At 46.6% G+C, this 17,330-nt stretch overlaps 1 protein-coding gene across 1 annotated transcript; it reads left to right on the top strand.

The window, feature by feature from the left end:
- Nucleotides 1-6,398: 6,398 nt before the first annotated feature.
- LOC117397306 (uncharacterized) lies at nucleotides 6,399-14,834 on the top strand. Its single transcript, XM_033996058.3, has 7 exons — nucleotides 6,399-6,684; nucleotides 9,156-9,276; nucleotides 9,714-9,892; nucleotides 10,677-10,828; nucleotides 11,965-12,115; nucleotides 12,304-12,425; nucleotides 12,598-14,834. The coding sequence occupies exons 1-7, from the start codon at nucleotides 6,621-6,623 to the stop codon at nucleotides 13,594-13,596; spliced, it is 1,788 nt and encodes a 595-aa protein (XP_033851949.3). The 5' UTR covers nucleotides 6,399-6,620; the 3' UTR covers nucleotides 13,597-14,834.
- The last annotated feature ends 2,496 nt before the right edge of the window (nucleotides 14,835-17,330 follow it).

The raw sequence follows: 17,330 nt of genomic DNA, 5'->3' as shown, positions 1-17,330 counted from the left end.
CCTGATGTAACTTTCACTTATCTGCTGTATTATTGAATTGTGGTTTGTCACACTTGAAAAAAAATTATTGTATTTCTTGCTCTTATTGTATTACTTGTATTGTGACACTTGAATGTATTTGTATTTGCTTGCGATTGTAAGTCGCCCTGGATAAGGGCGTCTGCTAAGAAATAAATAATAATAATAATAATAATAATAATAATTTGTCGCATGACTCTACTAATGTCATTTCCAGTCTGACCTTGGCGCACTTAAACTCCTCGGTTAGAGCAGAGACTGGTAGCTGCAGTATTCTTTTACCATAAAGTCCCACTCTGCTGAGGCAGCGTGGAACTCCCAACCATTTCCTGATGTATGAACTAATTAAAGCTTCCAGCTTCTCTACTGTTGTCAAAGAAACCTCGTACACAGTCAGTGGCCACAGCAACCTCGGCAGTAGACCAAACTGAAAGCACCAGAGTTTTAGTTTACCTGGTAGAGCGCAGCTGTCTATGCTCTTCAACCCTTCCACAGCTTGTTGTCTAACTTCTCACACACGAACTGTGTCCTTTAGATCCCCATCGTACCATCTCCCAAGACTCTTCACTGGCTTCTCAGACACTGTTGGTATTGCCTCACCATTAATGAAGAATGTTTTATCTACTACTTTACCTTTAATTATAGAGATGCTCCTTGATTTAGTGGGCTTGAATTGCATTCGTGCCCATTCAATGTTATTGGTTAATTTGCCCAATAACCGATTAGTGCAGGCTACTGTTGTAGTCATGGTTGTCATGTCATCCATGTATGCTTGAATTGGTGGTAGTCGCATTCCAGAAGCCAAACGCTCTCCTCCCACTACCCATTTTGATGCCCTAATGATTACTTCCATTGCCACGGTAAAAGCCAGTGGAGAAATGGTGCATCCTGCCATTATTCCAACCTCTAGGCATTGCCATGTAGTGCTGAATTCTGAAGTTGAAAAACTGAATTGCAAATCTCCAAAGTAGGCTTTCACTAAATTTGTTATTGCCATCGGTACACTGAAAAAATCAAACGCTGATCCTTGAAGAATCTTTTTCTTCAGGTATAAAGACTCCACCTGCTTGTCGCCATGCTCTTGGTACAACCTGTTTTTCCCATGCCACTTTCATCAATTTCCACAGGATTTGTAGAACTCCTGAAGCACTCTTGTACACTCTGTACGGAACTCCATTAGGCCCTGGAGATGATGAAGCCCTTGCTTTTTTCACAGCTTGCTCTACTTCTTTCCACTTAGGTCCTCCATTTGGTATTCTGGTGGATTGATAGGTGGGATATCTGACGGAATTGACATAGGCTCCTGCCTTTTTGAATCTGTATGTGTTTCCTCCAAATATCTCTCCAGCTCAACCTTAGATGCTTTTAGTGTGCCATTCTTCTCACTGGTGAATAACTTCTTTACAAATTTGAATGGGTCTTTATAAAAGTTTGCTCTCGCACGCTCCTTCTTTTTGTAGCGTTTCCGTAGGCGCTCAGCTCTGCGCAATGTTGCAAGCTTATCTTTTATGACCCTTTGTAAGAGATTGAGTCCCTCCTTCTGACTTTGTTCTGCTCTTCTCCATTGCTTCCTCAGCTGTCTCCTTTCTCTAACTAAGCGTTCAATCTCCTGCTGCTGTCTAGACTTTCCAGGAATAGTTTGTACTTTTTCCTTCCTTTTTTCAACTCCAAACCTCTCGCTTCCATATGCGTAGATGATGTCCCCAAATTTATCCAGCTTCTTTTCAACTGTTCCACTTAACCTTTCCAACACAAAGCAGAGATCTGTGTTTACTGTGTCCCATGCAGTTTTCTCACAAGCTCTTGGCCATTTAACTCCAGGCTTGTGCCCGTTGAGGTTCTTTTCTCTCTTATGCTGGTTTGTCTGTCACAAGGATCATTAGGTTCATCACTAACTGTGTCCATGCAAGTCCTCCTCACGTCTATGACAGGGGTGCTGATATCCTGCGAACTGTGGTTTGCTTCCTGTCGCTGGATTTCATTCGACTGACTTGACTGACTTTGTAAGAAGTACTGATCAATGCGAGGCCCTTGTCCCTTCTCCCTCAAGCATTTCATTCTCCCTTGATGAATCTTCAAACCCCTGACCGTTGTCGCCTTGCTCCAGCCGCAGACACAAACCTGGAGTTCCATGTCTTTGTTAACTGCAGATCTTGAACTCGTCTTCTGTGAAGTACTCTCCATTCTCATATCCGTTTCCGTTCCTAAGTCATTAACCGTGTTTTCCAACGTTGAGTCATCTTCCGCCCCCGCTCTCGCAGACTCTAGGGGTATAACCTGATCCCACACATATAAAGTATAAATTAGAGGACTTAAGATATTTAAAATGCCCGATGTGGTCCCAATTCGAATACTTTATGATGGCAGTATCTCAAACTGCTTAGATCAATTCAATACTGTATGACGGAGAATTCCGGCTGGTATGAAATTCGGAGGCTTTGCTACAGTTTTGCATTTATACTTTTAATTGTTTACTTAATTAAATATCTCGTTCCCAGTAACTCGTTATAGCATCTCCATTGTCACTGCAGCAGCTTGGAAAACAAGAAGGAAGCCTTTCACTTCCGTATTTATCATTCCGGATCTTCAGTCTGGTACTGTCAACTGGAAAGGATTACTAACTGCAGTGAGCTTTAATGGTAGGCATTTGCTAAGCCCCACTCGTCTTCACCACTCTCTGTGTGAAGAAGTGTCGTCTGCTCTGTGGTCTGTCTCCACTTCATTTCCAGCTGTGTGTTCTGGTCCTGGTCTCTGAGCCACACTTCAAGTATTAGCAAGGTTTAGTGTAAGGATTTGGAAACGTCTCCTGCAGGCCTGTGTACAAGGCTTTGATGGATTACTAGCAACCAGGAATAACACAGTTCATTACAGTTAGATCTGAAGGACGTGTTGCTAGTGTAAGCCTGGTCTGGTTAAGTGAGTAATGATTCTTTGAAATTCCTAAGTAGGCGCATGTTCTTGTAACGCAGTCGTTCTGCAGCAGGTTATATTAATAAGAACCGCGTGAAGTTTTGCAGGGTTATCTAGCTCTTTGGATGACTCAGTGCCAGCGTTCCCTCTGAGCTTTTTAGCTACGGAGAAACTTTCCGTTTTGAGAAAGGTTAATTATCAATGAGAAACCTTCAGACACGCATTAACCCTTTTAATATATTTTTGGTTGCATTATAGAATTTTGAAGCAATGTTCCAAAGCTAGTATCTCAACAATTTTACAATTTACTTTAAATTTTAAGACACAGAAAAAAACAACAACATGCCACGTCTGTCAAAGAGCAGCGCCTTCGTGCGATCGGCATGTTGGAGGCTGGACTAGGGCAGCGTGCTGCAGCTCGCCGTCTTGGGTGCTCACAGCCAGCGATTTCAAACCTGGCGAGACGGTATAACCAGACACACTCTGTCAATGACAGCGCCACCAACTGGGAGACCAAGAGTCACAACACCTGCCCGAGATCGACAGATCATTTTGCAGCATCTTCGTGATGTCAGTTGTTAATCAGCACAATAAAAAAGTCACTGCACCTGCCAACTGTCTTTTTATTGTATTAAGAAATGCTAACTGTTATGCACACTGAGAGGAAAAGGTCAGCAGGATTCATATCCTAAACGAAACCGTTTTGCATCCAGCTAGCAATCAGTTAGCATGCAGTGCTGAATGCAAGCTGCAGGCACTGTGGATTGACTCTCTGCACATTCTCTTAATCCTGTGATAAACACAACGTCAGGATGGCTTTACCTCCTAAATCAGCCTCCACTGGGTTTAACTGACTCTCACCTGTACTTTCAGAGAGCCCCTGTATTTGCTGCTTCACAATGCAGTCTTAAACCAGAGAGCTCCCGCTATTTCAGACTGTTGAATCTGAAACCACAAGAGTCAAATGTCAACAGAACGGCTGATTCTGAGCGTTCGAATCCACAACTGAAACTGCGGCTTTTTATAGAGCTAGATATAAAACTGAAAGGCGCTTTGGTTCATATTGACAATTTCACAGAAACTCAAACCAGAAAAAACTAACCCTCACAGAAGAAGTATGAAGTGTGAGTACAGAACACAAGACTTCAGAAATAAAATAGATAGAGGCAGACTGGAGCTTTCAGGGAGTGAGTGAGACACAGACAGGACCTCTCTCTTTGCTGGTCAGTGAGACACACAGACAGGACTCTCCCCTTGCTGGTCAGTGAGACACAGACAGGACTCTCCCCTTGCTGGTCAGTGAGACACACAGACAGGACCTCTCTCTTTGCTGGTCAGTGAGACACACAGTCAGGACCTCTCTCCTTGCTGGTCAGTGAGACACACAGACAGGACCTCTCTCCTTGCTGGTCAGTGAGACACACAGACAGGACCTCTCTCCTTGCTGGTCAGTGAGACACACAGACAGGACTCTCCCCTTGCTGGTCAGTGCGACACACAGACAGGACCTCTCTCCTTGCTGGTCAGTGAGACACACAGACAGGACCTCTCTCTTTGCTGGTCAGTGAGACACACAGACAGGACTCTCTCCTTGCTGGTCAGTGAGACACACAGACAGGACTCTCCCCTTGCTGGTCAGTGCGACACACAGACAGGACTCTCCCCTTGCTGGTCAGTGAGACACACAGACAGGACCTCTCTCTTTGCTGGTCAGTGAGACACACAGACAGGACTCTCTCCTTGCTGGTCAGTGAGACACACAGACAGGACTCTCCCCTTGCTGGTCAGTGCGACACACAGACAGGACTCTCCCCTTGCTGGTCAGTGAGACACACAGACAGGACCTCTCTCTTTGCTGGTCAGTGAGACACACAGACAGGACTCTCTCCTTGCTGGTCAGTGAGACACACAGACAGGACCTGTCGTTTTTTCCACCTGTTTCATGCACAAATTAAACTAGATGCTCCCCGTGGACCGCCTGCAAGACAGTCTAATCAAATTAAAAAGGGAGCCAAGTCGATCACGAATTGTGGATGAAACGCAACAACGGTAAAAAGTAAATGCAACATATCAAGGAAACAGCAATGAATCTCTCTGTCTCTCCTCTCTCTCTCTCTCTCCGTCTCTCTCCTCTCTCTCTTTGTCCCTCTCTCTCTCTCCCTCTCTCTCTCCCTCTCTCCCCCTCTCCCCCCTCTCTCTCCCCCCCCCCTCTCTCTCTCTCTCTCTCTCTCTCTCTCTCTCTCTCTCTCTCTCTCTCTCTCTCTCTCTCTCTCTCTCTCGCTCACCACAGCTGTTTAGCAGCTGGAAGGCTCTGCAGCTTGCTCTCCGGAGGGGGTGAGGGGTCTTCACACCTGCATAACGCCAACCCCAGTGCCTCACACAAATCCCCATGAGAGCCTAGAACTTCATTTTTCTTTCGTGGGTTTATTTGGCCGGCGAAAGAAAAAATGTGTGGGACCAAATTACACACAAAATAAATGCACAAGGGTCCGCCACCATCAGAAAACGATGCGAGGTACAAAAAGTGCGACAATAACATACGAAACAAATTTGAAATATATGAGACGCGACTTCAGCAGTCTTTAAACCTCTCTTAATTCCTTGCACAGGTTAATAATTGTGCTGTATCAAGTCTGAATCTTCCTTTTAACTCTTCATCGGGCATGTTTAGGAAATAAAATCTTCCCTTATAAATCCCTGCACAGTTTGCCGCAGTCTCGCTGCTTTGCTGAGCCGGATTGTTGTTCTGAGCCCGAGCTGCAGCTGCACAGACACGCTGCCTTCGTGCTCAGAAGACTTCAGAAGTCGTGTTAACTCCGACTCTCAAGAAACTTCAATTTTCCGACTTTTATAGTCAATGATAGGCACATTACAAAACGAGTGTTTTTGCCAAACTTCTGGATTCGGAAAAACAGTCGCGTTTCAGTATGAAATGACGTCACGAGGCTGTCGGAAACAAGAATCGGAAACCGTTTTAAAATCGTTCAATCTAAATCCAGTCATAAGTTTGGAACCGACGCTTTGATGAATAGCGGCCACTGGCTCAAACTGACACACTGAATGTGTTCAGAAATCGTAGTTTTTTTTTCTTAATAATAATAATAATAATAATAATAATAATAATAATAATAATAATAATAATAATGTTTTTTTTGTGACCTCTCCACACCCACGTCTTGAATATTTCTCTAAAGCATCAGTTCTTATTTTCTCAGCAGCAGAGTTGAGTTTTGTGAAAAGCTTGTTGATAAAAACACGCGTGTTCTGCTTATCTGTGGGCGGTTTTACAGAACTCCTCACTCAGATTAGCGTCTCTGTTAGTTTCGTAGTAGTCTGGAGGAATTACCCAGCAATGTAGCAAGGGAGCTGAAAATAAATAAAAAGTACTGACTCTGAAGAAAGGGGAAGTGTGACGAAGCGCAACGCCCACGCAGCATGCGAGTCATCGGCTCACACAGACACAGCAAGAGCACTTCAGAGCTGGGAGAGAGAGCGAGAGAGAGACGAGCGCTCCGTCACGACCCCACGACAAACTAACTGCTGATACTGTAGCCCGTGCAAAAGCTAAAAGGAAACACGCCAAAGCGTTTCACAGGCAGGGCTCGTAGTCTTTGGTAGCCAGTCGTCTCTTTGACAGTCTGATAGCCAGACTGGGGTGTCAGTTAGTCCGGTAGTATGCTCTATGAACGAGGATGGCCAAGTGGACCTGGGTGCCTGTAGTCTTCGCGATCCTGGGACTGCGCTGCAGCGTGTCAGGTAAGAGGGACACTTTCACCTCGTTTCAAACAAAGCAATACAGGGGCAGTGTCGTGGGGCGTGCTGTTCATTTCTGTGACTGTGGGGTTCTGAGGTACACGTACACCACAGTGAATTATTGAATTTGGAGGGCGGAGGACTGCATGCTGTTGCTTATCAGGGGCTTCGTTCAAGGAGTCTGCCCTGCAGAAATGGACAAGGTGAGATTATGAGGGCCTCCCTCCATTCCCTGTTATCAGGTGAAGCAGGGCAGACTGAGGAGAGACTGGCTATCTTCAGTTTTATTGCAGAGCTGCTAACCCCTTGAATTTGCGTCTTCCGATTGAAGCTTGAGTCCGTGCAGTAGCCGGTCTAGGTGTGCCGAGTGACAAATACAAATCAAATCATAAATGTTGTTAATATATATATTTTTTAATTGCCCTTATTGAAAATGTCTTCAAATCAAAGAGCAATGAAGCAAAGTGAAAGTGAAGGGAAACAAACTGCTGTAAGGCGCGTCCAGGGGAAAGTCTTGCAAGAGCACACCCCGATAATCAAGGGGCCCCCCTAGACCCGTGCTGCTTCATTCCCTGTGCAGTCCCTAGTGCTAGGGGTGCAGGTGATTGTGAGGGAGGCTCGGGTCGGGGTGAAGCTCTGTTCTCAGAACAGAGTGTTTTTTTAATTTCCCTCTCTCGGTTTGAACCGCAGAGGAAACTGTTAAGACGTCGCGTATCAAAGCGATCAGCGCCCGGGGGAACGTTGTGTTCTCCTTCTCCGTTTCACAAAGAACCCTTTTCAGCACTGCCGAGAACACAGCTTTCCACACCTGCTAAACGTCGGGGTTTTTTTAGCTTTCCTAAGGAGGCTTACGTGAACAACACTGGGGTCAGTTCCATTGAATACAAAACCAATCAAATGATCAAATTGACTTTGTACTTTTAAAGAGAATAGGTGCCTAAAGAGACATACACTTCTATAGATCTATCTGTTAGAGAGGCTTATAATGATTTGATCACGGTGGTATTTAGGGTCGAATCAATACCTCTTTTTTACTGTTGTTTTTACTGTATTTACCAATTTTGGATGTTCAGTAAAAAAAAAAAACAATGGTCACTTCTCTGCACACTTCTCAGTAAGTGATTATAATACTAATTTAAATAATGAACGAGCCATATAAACCATGTTAAAAGCCAGCAAACTTACTGTGTAAAGCCACGTTATTTACTTTTAAGAGGCTAAGCATTTTCAAGTTTTTTATTCAGGCAGGACTGGGCACAGCTGTTCCATTAGTGTCTGTACAGTAACATGGAATCAATCTGTATCAGTAAACCTGGATTCCTGAATTGCAAAATGTGCTGGAAAAAAATCACACAGTGACATCAGACAACAGCTTCCTCAAACCACACAATCCAAGCAAGTCAGAGATCAGGAAGTATGAGCAAAGTGAGTCAAAATACCGAGTGGGTAATTGAGTGCCGTGTCCAAACAGGGAGCCCGCTGAGCTCTAAAGGAGTAGACTCTGAGTGTTCAGTCAGGGAGCCCTGAGCTCTTAAAGGAGTAGACTCTGAGTGTTCAGTCAGGGAGCCCTGAGCTCTTAAAGGAGTAGACACTGAGTGTTCAGTCAGGGAGCCCTGAGCTCTTAAAGGAGTAGACACTGAGTGTTCAGTCAGGGAGCCCTGAGCTCTTAAAGGAGTAGACTCTGAGTGTTCAGTCAGGGAGCCCTGAGCTCTTAAAGGAGTAGACTCTGAGTGTTCAGTCAGGGAGCCCTGAGCTCTTAAAGGAGTAGACTCTGAGTGTTCAGTCAGGGAGCCCTGAGCTCTTAAAGGAGTAGACTCTGAGTGTTCAGTCAGGGAGCCCTGAGCTCTTAAAGGAGTAGACTCTGAGTGTTCAGTCAGGGAGCCCTGAGCTCTTAAAGGAGTAGACTCTGAGTGTTCAGTCAGGGAGCCCTGAGCTGTTAAAGGAGTAGACTCTGAGTGTTCAGTCAGGGAGCCCTGAGCTGTTAAAGGAGTAGACTCTGAGTGTTCAGTCAGGGAGCCCGCTGAGCTCTTAAAGGAGTAGACTCTGAGTGTTCAGTCAGGGAGCCCTGAGCTCTTAAAGGAGTAGACTCTGAGTGTTCAGTCAGGGAGCCCTGAGCTGTTAAAGGAGTAGACTCTGAGTGTTCAGTCAGGGAGCCCTGAGCTCTTAAAGGAGTAGACACTGAGTGTTCAGTCAGGGAGCCCTGAGCTCTTAAAGGAGTAGACACTGAGTGTTCAGTCAATGAGCCCGCTGAGCTCTTAAAGGAGTAGACACTGAGTGTTCAGTCAGGGAGCCCTGAGCTCTTAAAGGAGTAGACACTGAGTGTTCAGTCAGGGAGCCCGCTGAGCTCTTAAAGGAGTAGACACTGAGTTTTTCAGACACCCCGCCCCCCCGCAACAAGCAGCTTCCTGTGGTTCTGCCTTTGAGCTGTGAGTGTTTTGAAGTTATTGATGAAGTCTTTTCTCTCCCTCTTTCAGGACAGGACCTGCGCCCCCCGAGGAACCTGACTGTCGTTTCTGTGAACACCCAGGTGGTGCTGCTCTGGGCCCCCCCTGAAGGAGCCCCGCAGGCAGTCCTGTACGAGGTCCAGTACAAAAGGCAGGTATCACACCCTCCTCAGTGCGGCCCCAAGACCGCTCCCTCCCTCAGCCATTGCTGGAGAGAGACGGAGGGGGCAGACCAACTGCTAACCTGTCCTGTGCTGTACCAAGGCAAGGCAGGTGTAAATACAGGACAGACAGACAGACAGACAGACAGACAGACAGACAGACAGACAGAAGGACAGACAGACAGACACAGAGACAGGCAGGCAGGCAGACAGACAGACAGACAGACACAGAGACAGGCAGGCAGACAGACAGACAGGCAGGCAGGCAGGCAGACAGACAGACAGACAGACAGGAAAGTGGACGGCTGCTTCTGTTCCCAGTGCTAATCCATCACAAGCTGTCTGAAGGCACTAGCTGAAAGCGATTTGTCCGCTTGTAAGTTTTTTCTTTACCTCATTTTTACCCGGCTGTTTTTTCCTTGTACAGATATGACTCCAAGAGGAAGTGGAAGAAGGTGAAGGGCTGCCAGCAGACAAACTCCACAAGCTGTGATCTGTCCAAGAAACTCAAGCGCCGCGAGGCCTTCTACCTGGCCCAGGTCCGTACAGTCCTGCAGAACCGGACCTCAAAGTGGGCCATCAAAAACAAATTCCAGATCCGTGACAGTAAGTACTGGCTTGGTTACCGTGGTACACTGCAGTGGCCCGTGGGTTTGTGTTTGAGTGATCCACACTGTTACCGTGGTACACTGCAGTGGCCCGTGGGTTTGTGTTTGAGTGATCCACACTGTTACCGTGGTACACTGCAGTGGCCCGTGGGTTTGTGTTTGAGTGATCCACACTGTTACCGTGGTACACTGCAGTGGCCCGTGGGTTTGTGTTTGAGCGATCCACACTGTTACCGTGGTACACTGCAGTGGCCCGTGGGTTTGTGTTTGAGCGATCCACACTGTTACCGTGGTACACTGCAGTGGCCCGTGGGTTTGTGTTTGAGTGATCCACACTGTTACCGTGGTACACTGCAGTGGCCCGTGGGTTTGTGTTTGAGTGATCCACACTGTTACCGTGGTACACTGCAGTGGCCCGTGGGTTTGTGTTTGAGCGATCCACACTGTTACCGTGGTACACTGCAGTGGCCCGTGGGTTTGTGTTTGAGTGATCCACACTGTTACCGTGGTACACTGCAGTGGCCCGTGGGTTTGTGTTTGAGCGATCCACACTGTTACCGTGGTACACTGCAGTGGCCCGTGGGTTTGTGTTTGAGTGATCCACACTGTTACCGTGGTACACTGCAGTGGCCCGTGGGTTTGTGTTTGAGTGATCCACACTGTTACCGTGGTACACTGCAGTGGCCCGTGGGTTTGTGTTTGAGTGATCCACACTGTTACCGTGGTACACTGCAGTGGCCCGTGGGTTTGTGTTTGAGTGATCCTTTGCGTTTGTGTTTCAGCTGTGCTGGAGCCCCCTGGGTGTGACGTGACAGTGACAGCACACTCCTTTCTAGTCAGGCTGACCCTGAAGAGCAATGCCACGCTGTTGGAGCGGTATCCCTCAGGGCTGAGGTTCAGCATCTACCTGCGACACCCACACCAGGACAACAAGGTGCGCAGCTCAGCAGACACGTACTGGGACCGCTCTGTACACTGTTACCAGGGTGTTCATGGGTGTGCTCCCTTACAAAAATGTACCGCTGTCACTCTGCGTGCTAATTTTGCAATTGTCCCTTGCTTTTATACATTGCATTTATCTTGATGTGCTTTACCAGACCTCTCTGTGCTTTACAATGCTTCCCCATGCTTTACCAGACCTCTCTGTGCTTTACAATGCTTCCCCATGCTTTACCAGACCTCTCTGTGCTTTACAATGCTTCCCTATGCTTTACCAGACCTCTCTGTGCTTTACAATACTTCCCTATGCTTTACCACACCTCTCTGTGCTTTACAATGCTTCCCTATGCTTTACCAGATCTCTGTGCTTTACAATGCTTCCCTATGCTTTACCAGACCTCTCTGTGCTTTACAATGCTTCCCTATGCTTTACCAGAACTCTCTGTGCTTTACAATGCTTCCCTATGCTTTACCAGACCTCTCTGTGGTTTACAATGCTTCCCTATGCTTTACCACACCTCTCTGTGCTTTACAATGCTTCCCTATGCTTTACCAGACCTCTGTGCTTTACAATGCTTCCCTATGCTTTACCAGACCTCTCTGTGCTTTACAATGCTTCCCTGTGCTTTACCAGACCTCTCTGTGCTTTACAATGCTTCCCTATGCTTTACCAGACCTCTGTGCTTTACAATGCTTCCCTATGCTTTACCAGACCTCTCTGTGCTTTACAATGCTTCCCTATGCTTTACCAGACCTCTCTGTGCTTTACAATGCTTCCCTATGCTTTACCAGACCTCTCTGTGCTTTACAATGCTTCCCTATGCTTTACCACACCTCTCTGTGCTTTACAATGCTTCCCTATGCTTTACCACACCTCTCTGTGCTTTACAATGCTTGCCTATGATTTTCCATGCTTTTGCTGTGCTTTATAAGACATTGCTATGCCATTACTATGGGAGACTCTAATAAGGGATAGTGAAGCGGTGCGGTGCCGATGGATCCCTGTCTGATCGTACGGCTGGGCTCCGTTGCCATGTCGGAGAGGACCATGTGCCCACGCTGCTCCGCTCCACCAAGGGCAGCCCCAGGGAATTCCAGCTGACCCCTGTCTTGTGTTGTGTCCCCGAGCAGACGTTCGACTTGAAGGAAGATGAGATGGAGATGGAGTTAGAGAAGTATGTGCAGGGAGGGGAGAGCTACTGTGTCATCACCGGTGTCCAGGACATCTCAAGACACGGGCTGTGGTTCTCTGAAGAGACGTGCGTGCTGGTGCCAGTTCCAGGTACAACACTAATCTGTACTGTAGTATACTTCACTGGATTCCCTATTTCATACTATACCCTCATGTACTATAGTGAGCATCTAACAAGCGAACAGCTTGACATGTTCTCTTTGATTTCGTGCTCTGTGTTCTTGTGTTTCCTGCTGCACTGCAGTGACTCAGTTGTTGTTGTGTGTGTGTCTCTGCAGAGAACCCGGGCACCTCGCTGGTCATTGTTTTCTCCGTGCTGGGGCTGCTGACACTGCTGAGCCTCTCCCTGCTGTTTCTCCACCTGGTTCTCAAGAGGCCGACCGCTCTGCCCTCTGTGCTGGTGAGTGCTGCTGTCCTGCAGGGAGCCTCACGGCTCCTCCTTACAAATATAAACTGGGAAAAAAAAAAAAAAAACGCTGCCCACTCCTGCATCTTGTGCCAAGTTTCATCAGACAGCTGATAAGCACGCTCTCACACACCCTAATCACTCCTTTGCTTTGTTTTCTGTTTAGAAGTCTCTGGGAGTCCCGGAGTCCGGCTGGAAGCCTTTGGTGGTTGGCAGCGTTACCGTGGAGACAGTGTTTTTTCCCTCGGATCGGATGTGGTTCCTGACGGAGGGGAAAGAGAGGCGTGGCAGCAGCAGCAGCGGCGTGAGCCTGGAGCAGTGCCTCCTGGAGGCACCGAGAGGCAGTGCGAAAGGAGGAGAGGGGAGGGGAGAGGCAAAGGGACCCACCGCGGAGCTGCAGAAGGACACAGACAGTGGTTGTGTGAGCCTTGGCCAGTGCTCCCTGCAGGAGGGGAAGTGTGGGGACAGTGGGACCAGCCTGGGACAGGGCGGCTCCCTCAAAGAGGACAGTGGGGTGAGTGTGGGACTGAGCCCCCTCCTGGGGAATGCTGAAGTGCTGGAGTGCAGCGTAGAGGTGCAGAACTGTGGGTATCGCAGTCAGCTGCCTCAGGCTCTGCTGCTGAGCTTGCCCGAGCCAATGGAAGACAGCCACAGTGACTGTGAGGGCTACAGACCTGGCTTCAGAGGCTGTGTGTGTTCTGGGAGTGGAGACTGCTTCCTGTGCAGGCTGGAGGGACATTGTGGACAGCAGGACACTGGGGACAGCGGGACAGGGCAGCTCAGACTGGGGACTAAAGGAGTTCAGAGTGTGAGAGAGGAGAGCGAGGTGGACAGACAGAACCACGCTGCAGGAGGCCAGAGGGAGCTCCTTGTCTGTGTCCAGAATGCATTGCAGCACTTCTCCGATGGATACCTGAAGAAGACAGCCCCCAAACTGCAGCCCTGTGAGCGGGACGGGGGGGGACCCCAGGGGTTTGGGGTACAAGGGGGCACGGACTCGATCGAGCCAGGCCTGACCCCTGCACACAGACACTCTGTTTTGGGGTCTGCCCGGGACACCTCACTTCTCTTCTCCGCACCCCAGCTTCCCTTCCTGGCTGTGCAGAGTGAGCTCCTTCCAGGGCAGTCTCTGTCTTTAACTGAAGTACAATTGACATTTAACTGATGCCCAGACTCCTGGATGATATATTTACATAGATTTGATCAAAAACACGCACTGATGGTCATTTGAATGTAGTTTTGAAATGGTGGCAGGTTTGGAGTTCCCCCTTTTTTATTTTTAGTTTCACTTGAAATGTGAAAAATCCCAAATCACCACATTTGTGGCTTTGTAATTCCAGGGACTTTTAGATCGCTCCCAAAATACGAACATCAAAAATGATCTGATACAGGTTTGTTTTGTACACTACTGTGTAGATATATTTATGACCGAGTCTTTACATTTACAAATCTATAAAAACACAGGGATCAGAAGACTTTGAATGTACTTTAAAATGCCTTTAGCTGAGTTAAGCAAGTGGCACTAGCTTGCTGTTTATCACGCTCAGATATTCAGTGCCTTCACTGCAGGAAATCATTCTGAGAAGATGCCTGCACCCCAGAGGATAGTGTAATCCAGTGACATCCTCAGGGAATATGGTACTCATGTATATTAGGTGTCTCTAGTGACACAGCAATTACACTGCAACGCAGTAACACACAAAGCAGTAACACAGTAATAACACAAAGTCACAGTAATAACACAGTAATAACATAGTGATCACATAAACCCATAGTAATAACATAAACACACCGTAATAGCATAACAATAACACAAAGACACTGTAATAACACAACGACACAGTAAGGACACAGCAATACACAAACACATAAATAACACAGTAATAACACATGCTGTTACAATGCAGCAACATGGTTCATTACAAAATGAAAACTATTAGCCGCCAGCATCCTGTGTAACTATACTGTTTGTAAAGCGGTGTCTTTACAATGTAATAACTCTGTAACCAGAAGTGCAATCACAGTGTAATTACCATGCATCCAAATGTGAAGTGTTACCTGAAATACACTAAGGTACACATTTTTGTCTCACTGTTATTACGTTGCAAAAGCACACGCGGTGGCCCGGTCATTACAATGTAAATGCTATAAACACAACCATCCCGGAGTGTAATGAATGTGTTATTACACTGTAACTGACACGTGACAGAGTGTCAGATTGTGTCAGGGTGTGTTTAGCAGGACTGAACAGGGCATTGATTTCCTTGTGTGATGTGCCTGCAGTGCCTGTGTGTACACGCTGTAGAGGACTGGGGCTCCTTTATTTAATCGATGTCTGTTGCTTGTTTATTTATTTCGTAAATATGTAATTATATTTATTAATACAGTTTGTATACCTCCCTATACGTTTCACAAGTGGACTTTGTGACTCTTTCTGAATCTGAAAGCTAACAGTTTCTGTCTCTCTTTCTGTGTGTCGGGGGCTTACCCATCGGTTCATGTGAGATGCTGACGATGATGGTCACTGTGTTTAAATCAAGTGTGTTTAAAACAACTTTCAAATCAGCTGTGCACTGTCTGACAATAAGGAGTTGTAAATATAAACGGAGGCTGTGTTCATCAGCTGCAGTTTCTGCGCAGCTCTGGTAATGTGTGTTACATATCCAGGGCAATGTCCCGCCTTCCTGACTTGTATCTCTCAGTGATTCGTTCTGAATACTTTAAACCCGCCCCAACTAGTGAGTGGCAGCACATTCCTACCTTTCTATTGGAGACTCCGCTTGCGAGATCACACAATCAGGAATGGAGGCTTGTTAGCGGGATTTAAAGGTACAGAGGATTTAAAACAGAATTGCTAATTTGTGGCACAATGTTAAAAAATGCCTCCACACAGAAGAATGTGCCCGTGACTATAAGGATTTAGTTGTGGAAGACAGCAAAGGAAAGAAGGGACAGCTTTAGTGTGTAAGTACTGTCCAGTTACTACTATACATATTGCGACAGAAGAAAAATACTCAAAATAAGCACCGAAAAATTAAATGAATCAAAACATGAAAACCAGGAGCTCTAGGTGTAACACGTCAGGTCAGTTTGGTTAACTGCACTGCGTTTAAGAAGGGAGTTACTGTGTATACAATATCACCAGCCAAATGAACGTTCACATGGTAAACTGGCACTGTGATATTAAAAGTCTGACAAGACTGGATAATGAAGTCTGTCTGTCTGTCTGTCTGTCACCTTCTCCGTCTGTCTGTTTGAATTCCTTCCCTGTGAAACATGAAGGATGACTGCACAGGAGACTGGAGCCATGTTTCTGTCCGTCTGTCTGTCTGTCTGTCTGTCTCTGTGTGTGCCTGTCTGTGTGTGTGCATGTCTGTCTGTCTCTGTGTGTGCCTGTCTGTGTGTGTGCATGTCTGTCTGTCTCTCTGTGTGCATGTTTGTCTGTCTGTGTGTGTCTGTGTGTGTGCATGTCTGTGTGTCTCTGTGTGTGCCTGTCTGTGTGTGCATGTCTGTCTGTCTCTGTGTGTGCATGTCTGTCTGTCTGTCTCTGTGTGTGTCTGTGTGTGTGCATGTCTGTCTGTCTCTGTGTGTGTGTGTGCATGTCCGAAGTGTGGAAAGCAGAAACTCTGGAGCCAGCACTGTAACCCTGCGAGTCACGAGACAGCCTTGCTCTGAAATGTCATTACCAAGCTGACCTCAGTTAACTGATTACTTTGAAATGTATTTTGAATGCTCGCTTCCCTTTTAACATGAAACGAGAAGGGAAGTTCTCAGTAAATATAAACCTTTGCAGCCAAGCTGGGGGCTTCCCCACCAGGTCCCGGAAAGACAGGACTGGCTCTCCCACACCACACCAAGCAGAGTGACCTTCTCCAAGGGACGATACAGCCTGCTGTGCTCAGAAATTGGAATTTGATGGTAATGAAGTGTGTTTTTGCACTGCGTCTCTGTGTCTGTGTCTGTTACTGCCCCCTTATAACGCAGTGTCAAGGAGATTGATGCAGGGAAATGCATCTACAAATAAAGAAATAAATGCAGGTGCTTGGCCAGTTTAACAGGTGTACAAAGGCAAGTAGAAAACTGAAAAGCCTTCATCCTGCTCCACGCTGCAGTGAGGCTGGGGGGGTGCAGCCATCCTGACTTGAAGTCTTGAAGTCTCAGCTACGAAGGCCTCCCTGCTAGGTGTCAGACAGGTTCTTCTTGTTTGAGAAAGCAAGAAAGAGCTGGAGAGAGATTAATGAAAGGAGATACAAGAAGGTGTAGGTGGGTGTGAAAATGATAACGAACTGCAACGTTGCCAGGGGCTTTTATGGGAAGTACACGAAACCCAGTGACATCACAGCACCCTTACAGTGCCCATGTCTGTCTGTCTGCAGCAAAGGTCATTCAAAATGATCTAGACAGCATTCAGAACTGGGCAGACACGTGGCAAATGACATTTAATAGAGAAAAGTGTAAAGTATTGCATGCAGGCAATAAAAATGTGCATTATAAATATCATATGGGAGATACTGAAATTGAAGAAGGAATCTATGAAAAAGACCTAGGAGTTTATGTTGACTCAGAAATGTCTTCATCTAGACAATGTGGGGAAGCTATAAAAAAGGCTAACAAGATGCTCGGATATATTGTGAGAAGTGTTGAATTTAAATCAAGGGAAGTAATGTTAAAACTTTACAATGCATTAGTAAGACCTCACCTAGAATATTGTGTTCAGTTCTGGTCACCTCATTACAAAAAAGGATATTGTTGCTCTAGAAAGAGTGCAAAGAAGAGCAACCAGAATTATCTCGGGTTTAAAAGGCATGTCGTATGCAGACAGGCTAAAAGAATTGAATCTATTCAGTCTTGAACAAAGAAGGCGATCTGATTCAAGCATTCAAAATCCTAAAAGGTATA

Source organism: Acipenser ruthenus, chromosome 39, assembly GCF_902713425.1.
Source record: "Acipenser ruthenus chromosome 39, fAciRut3.2 maternal haplotype, whole genome shotgun sequence".
In the NCBI taxonomy this organism is placed as follows: Eukaryota; Metazoa; Chordata; class Actinopteri; order Acipenseriformes; family Acipenseridae; genus Acipenser; species Acipenser ruthenus.
Note: the sequence above shows the minus strand (reverse complement) of the source record. Positions and strands in the feature narration are given on the sequence as shown.

Excerpts from the sequence above, each read along its gene's own strand:
- LOC117397306 (XM_033996058.3), top strand. The coding sequence starts at position 6,621 with ATGGCCAAGTGGACCTGGGTGCCTGTAGTCTTCGCGATCCTGGGACTG. Across the intron at positions 9,893-10,676 it reads CAAATTCCAGATCCGTGACA|CTGTGCTGGAGCCCCCTGGG; the intron begins GTAAGTACTGGC and ends TTTGTGTTTCAG. Across the intron at positions 12,116-12,303 it reads CGTGCTGGTGCCAGTTCCAG|AGAACCCGGGCACCTCGCTG; the intron begins GTACAACACTAA and ends GTGTCTCTGCAG.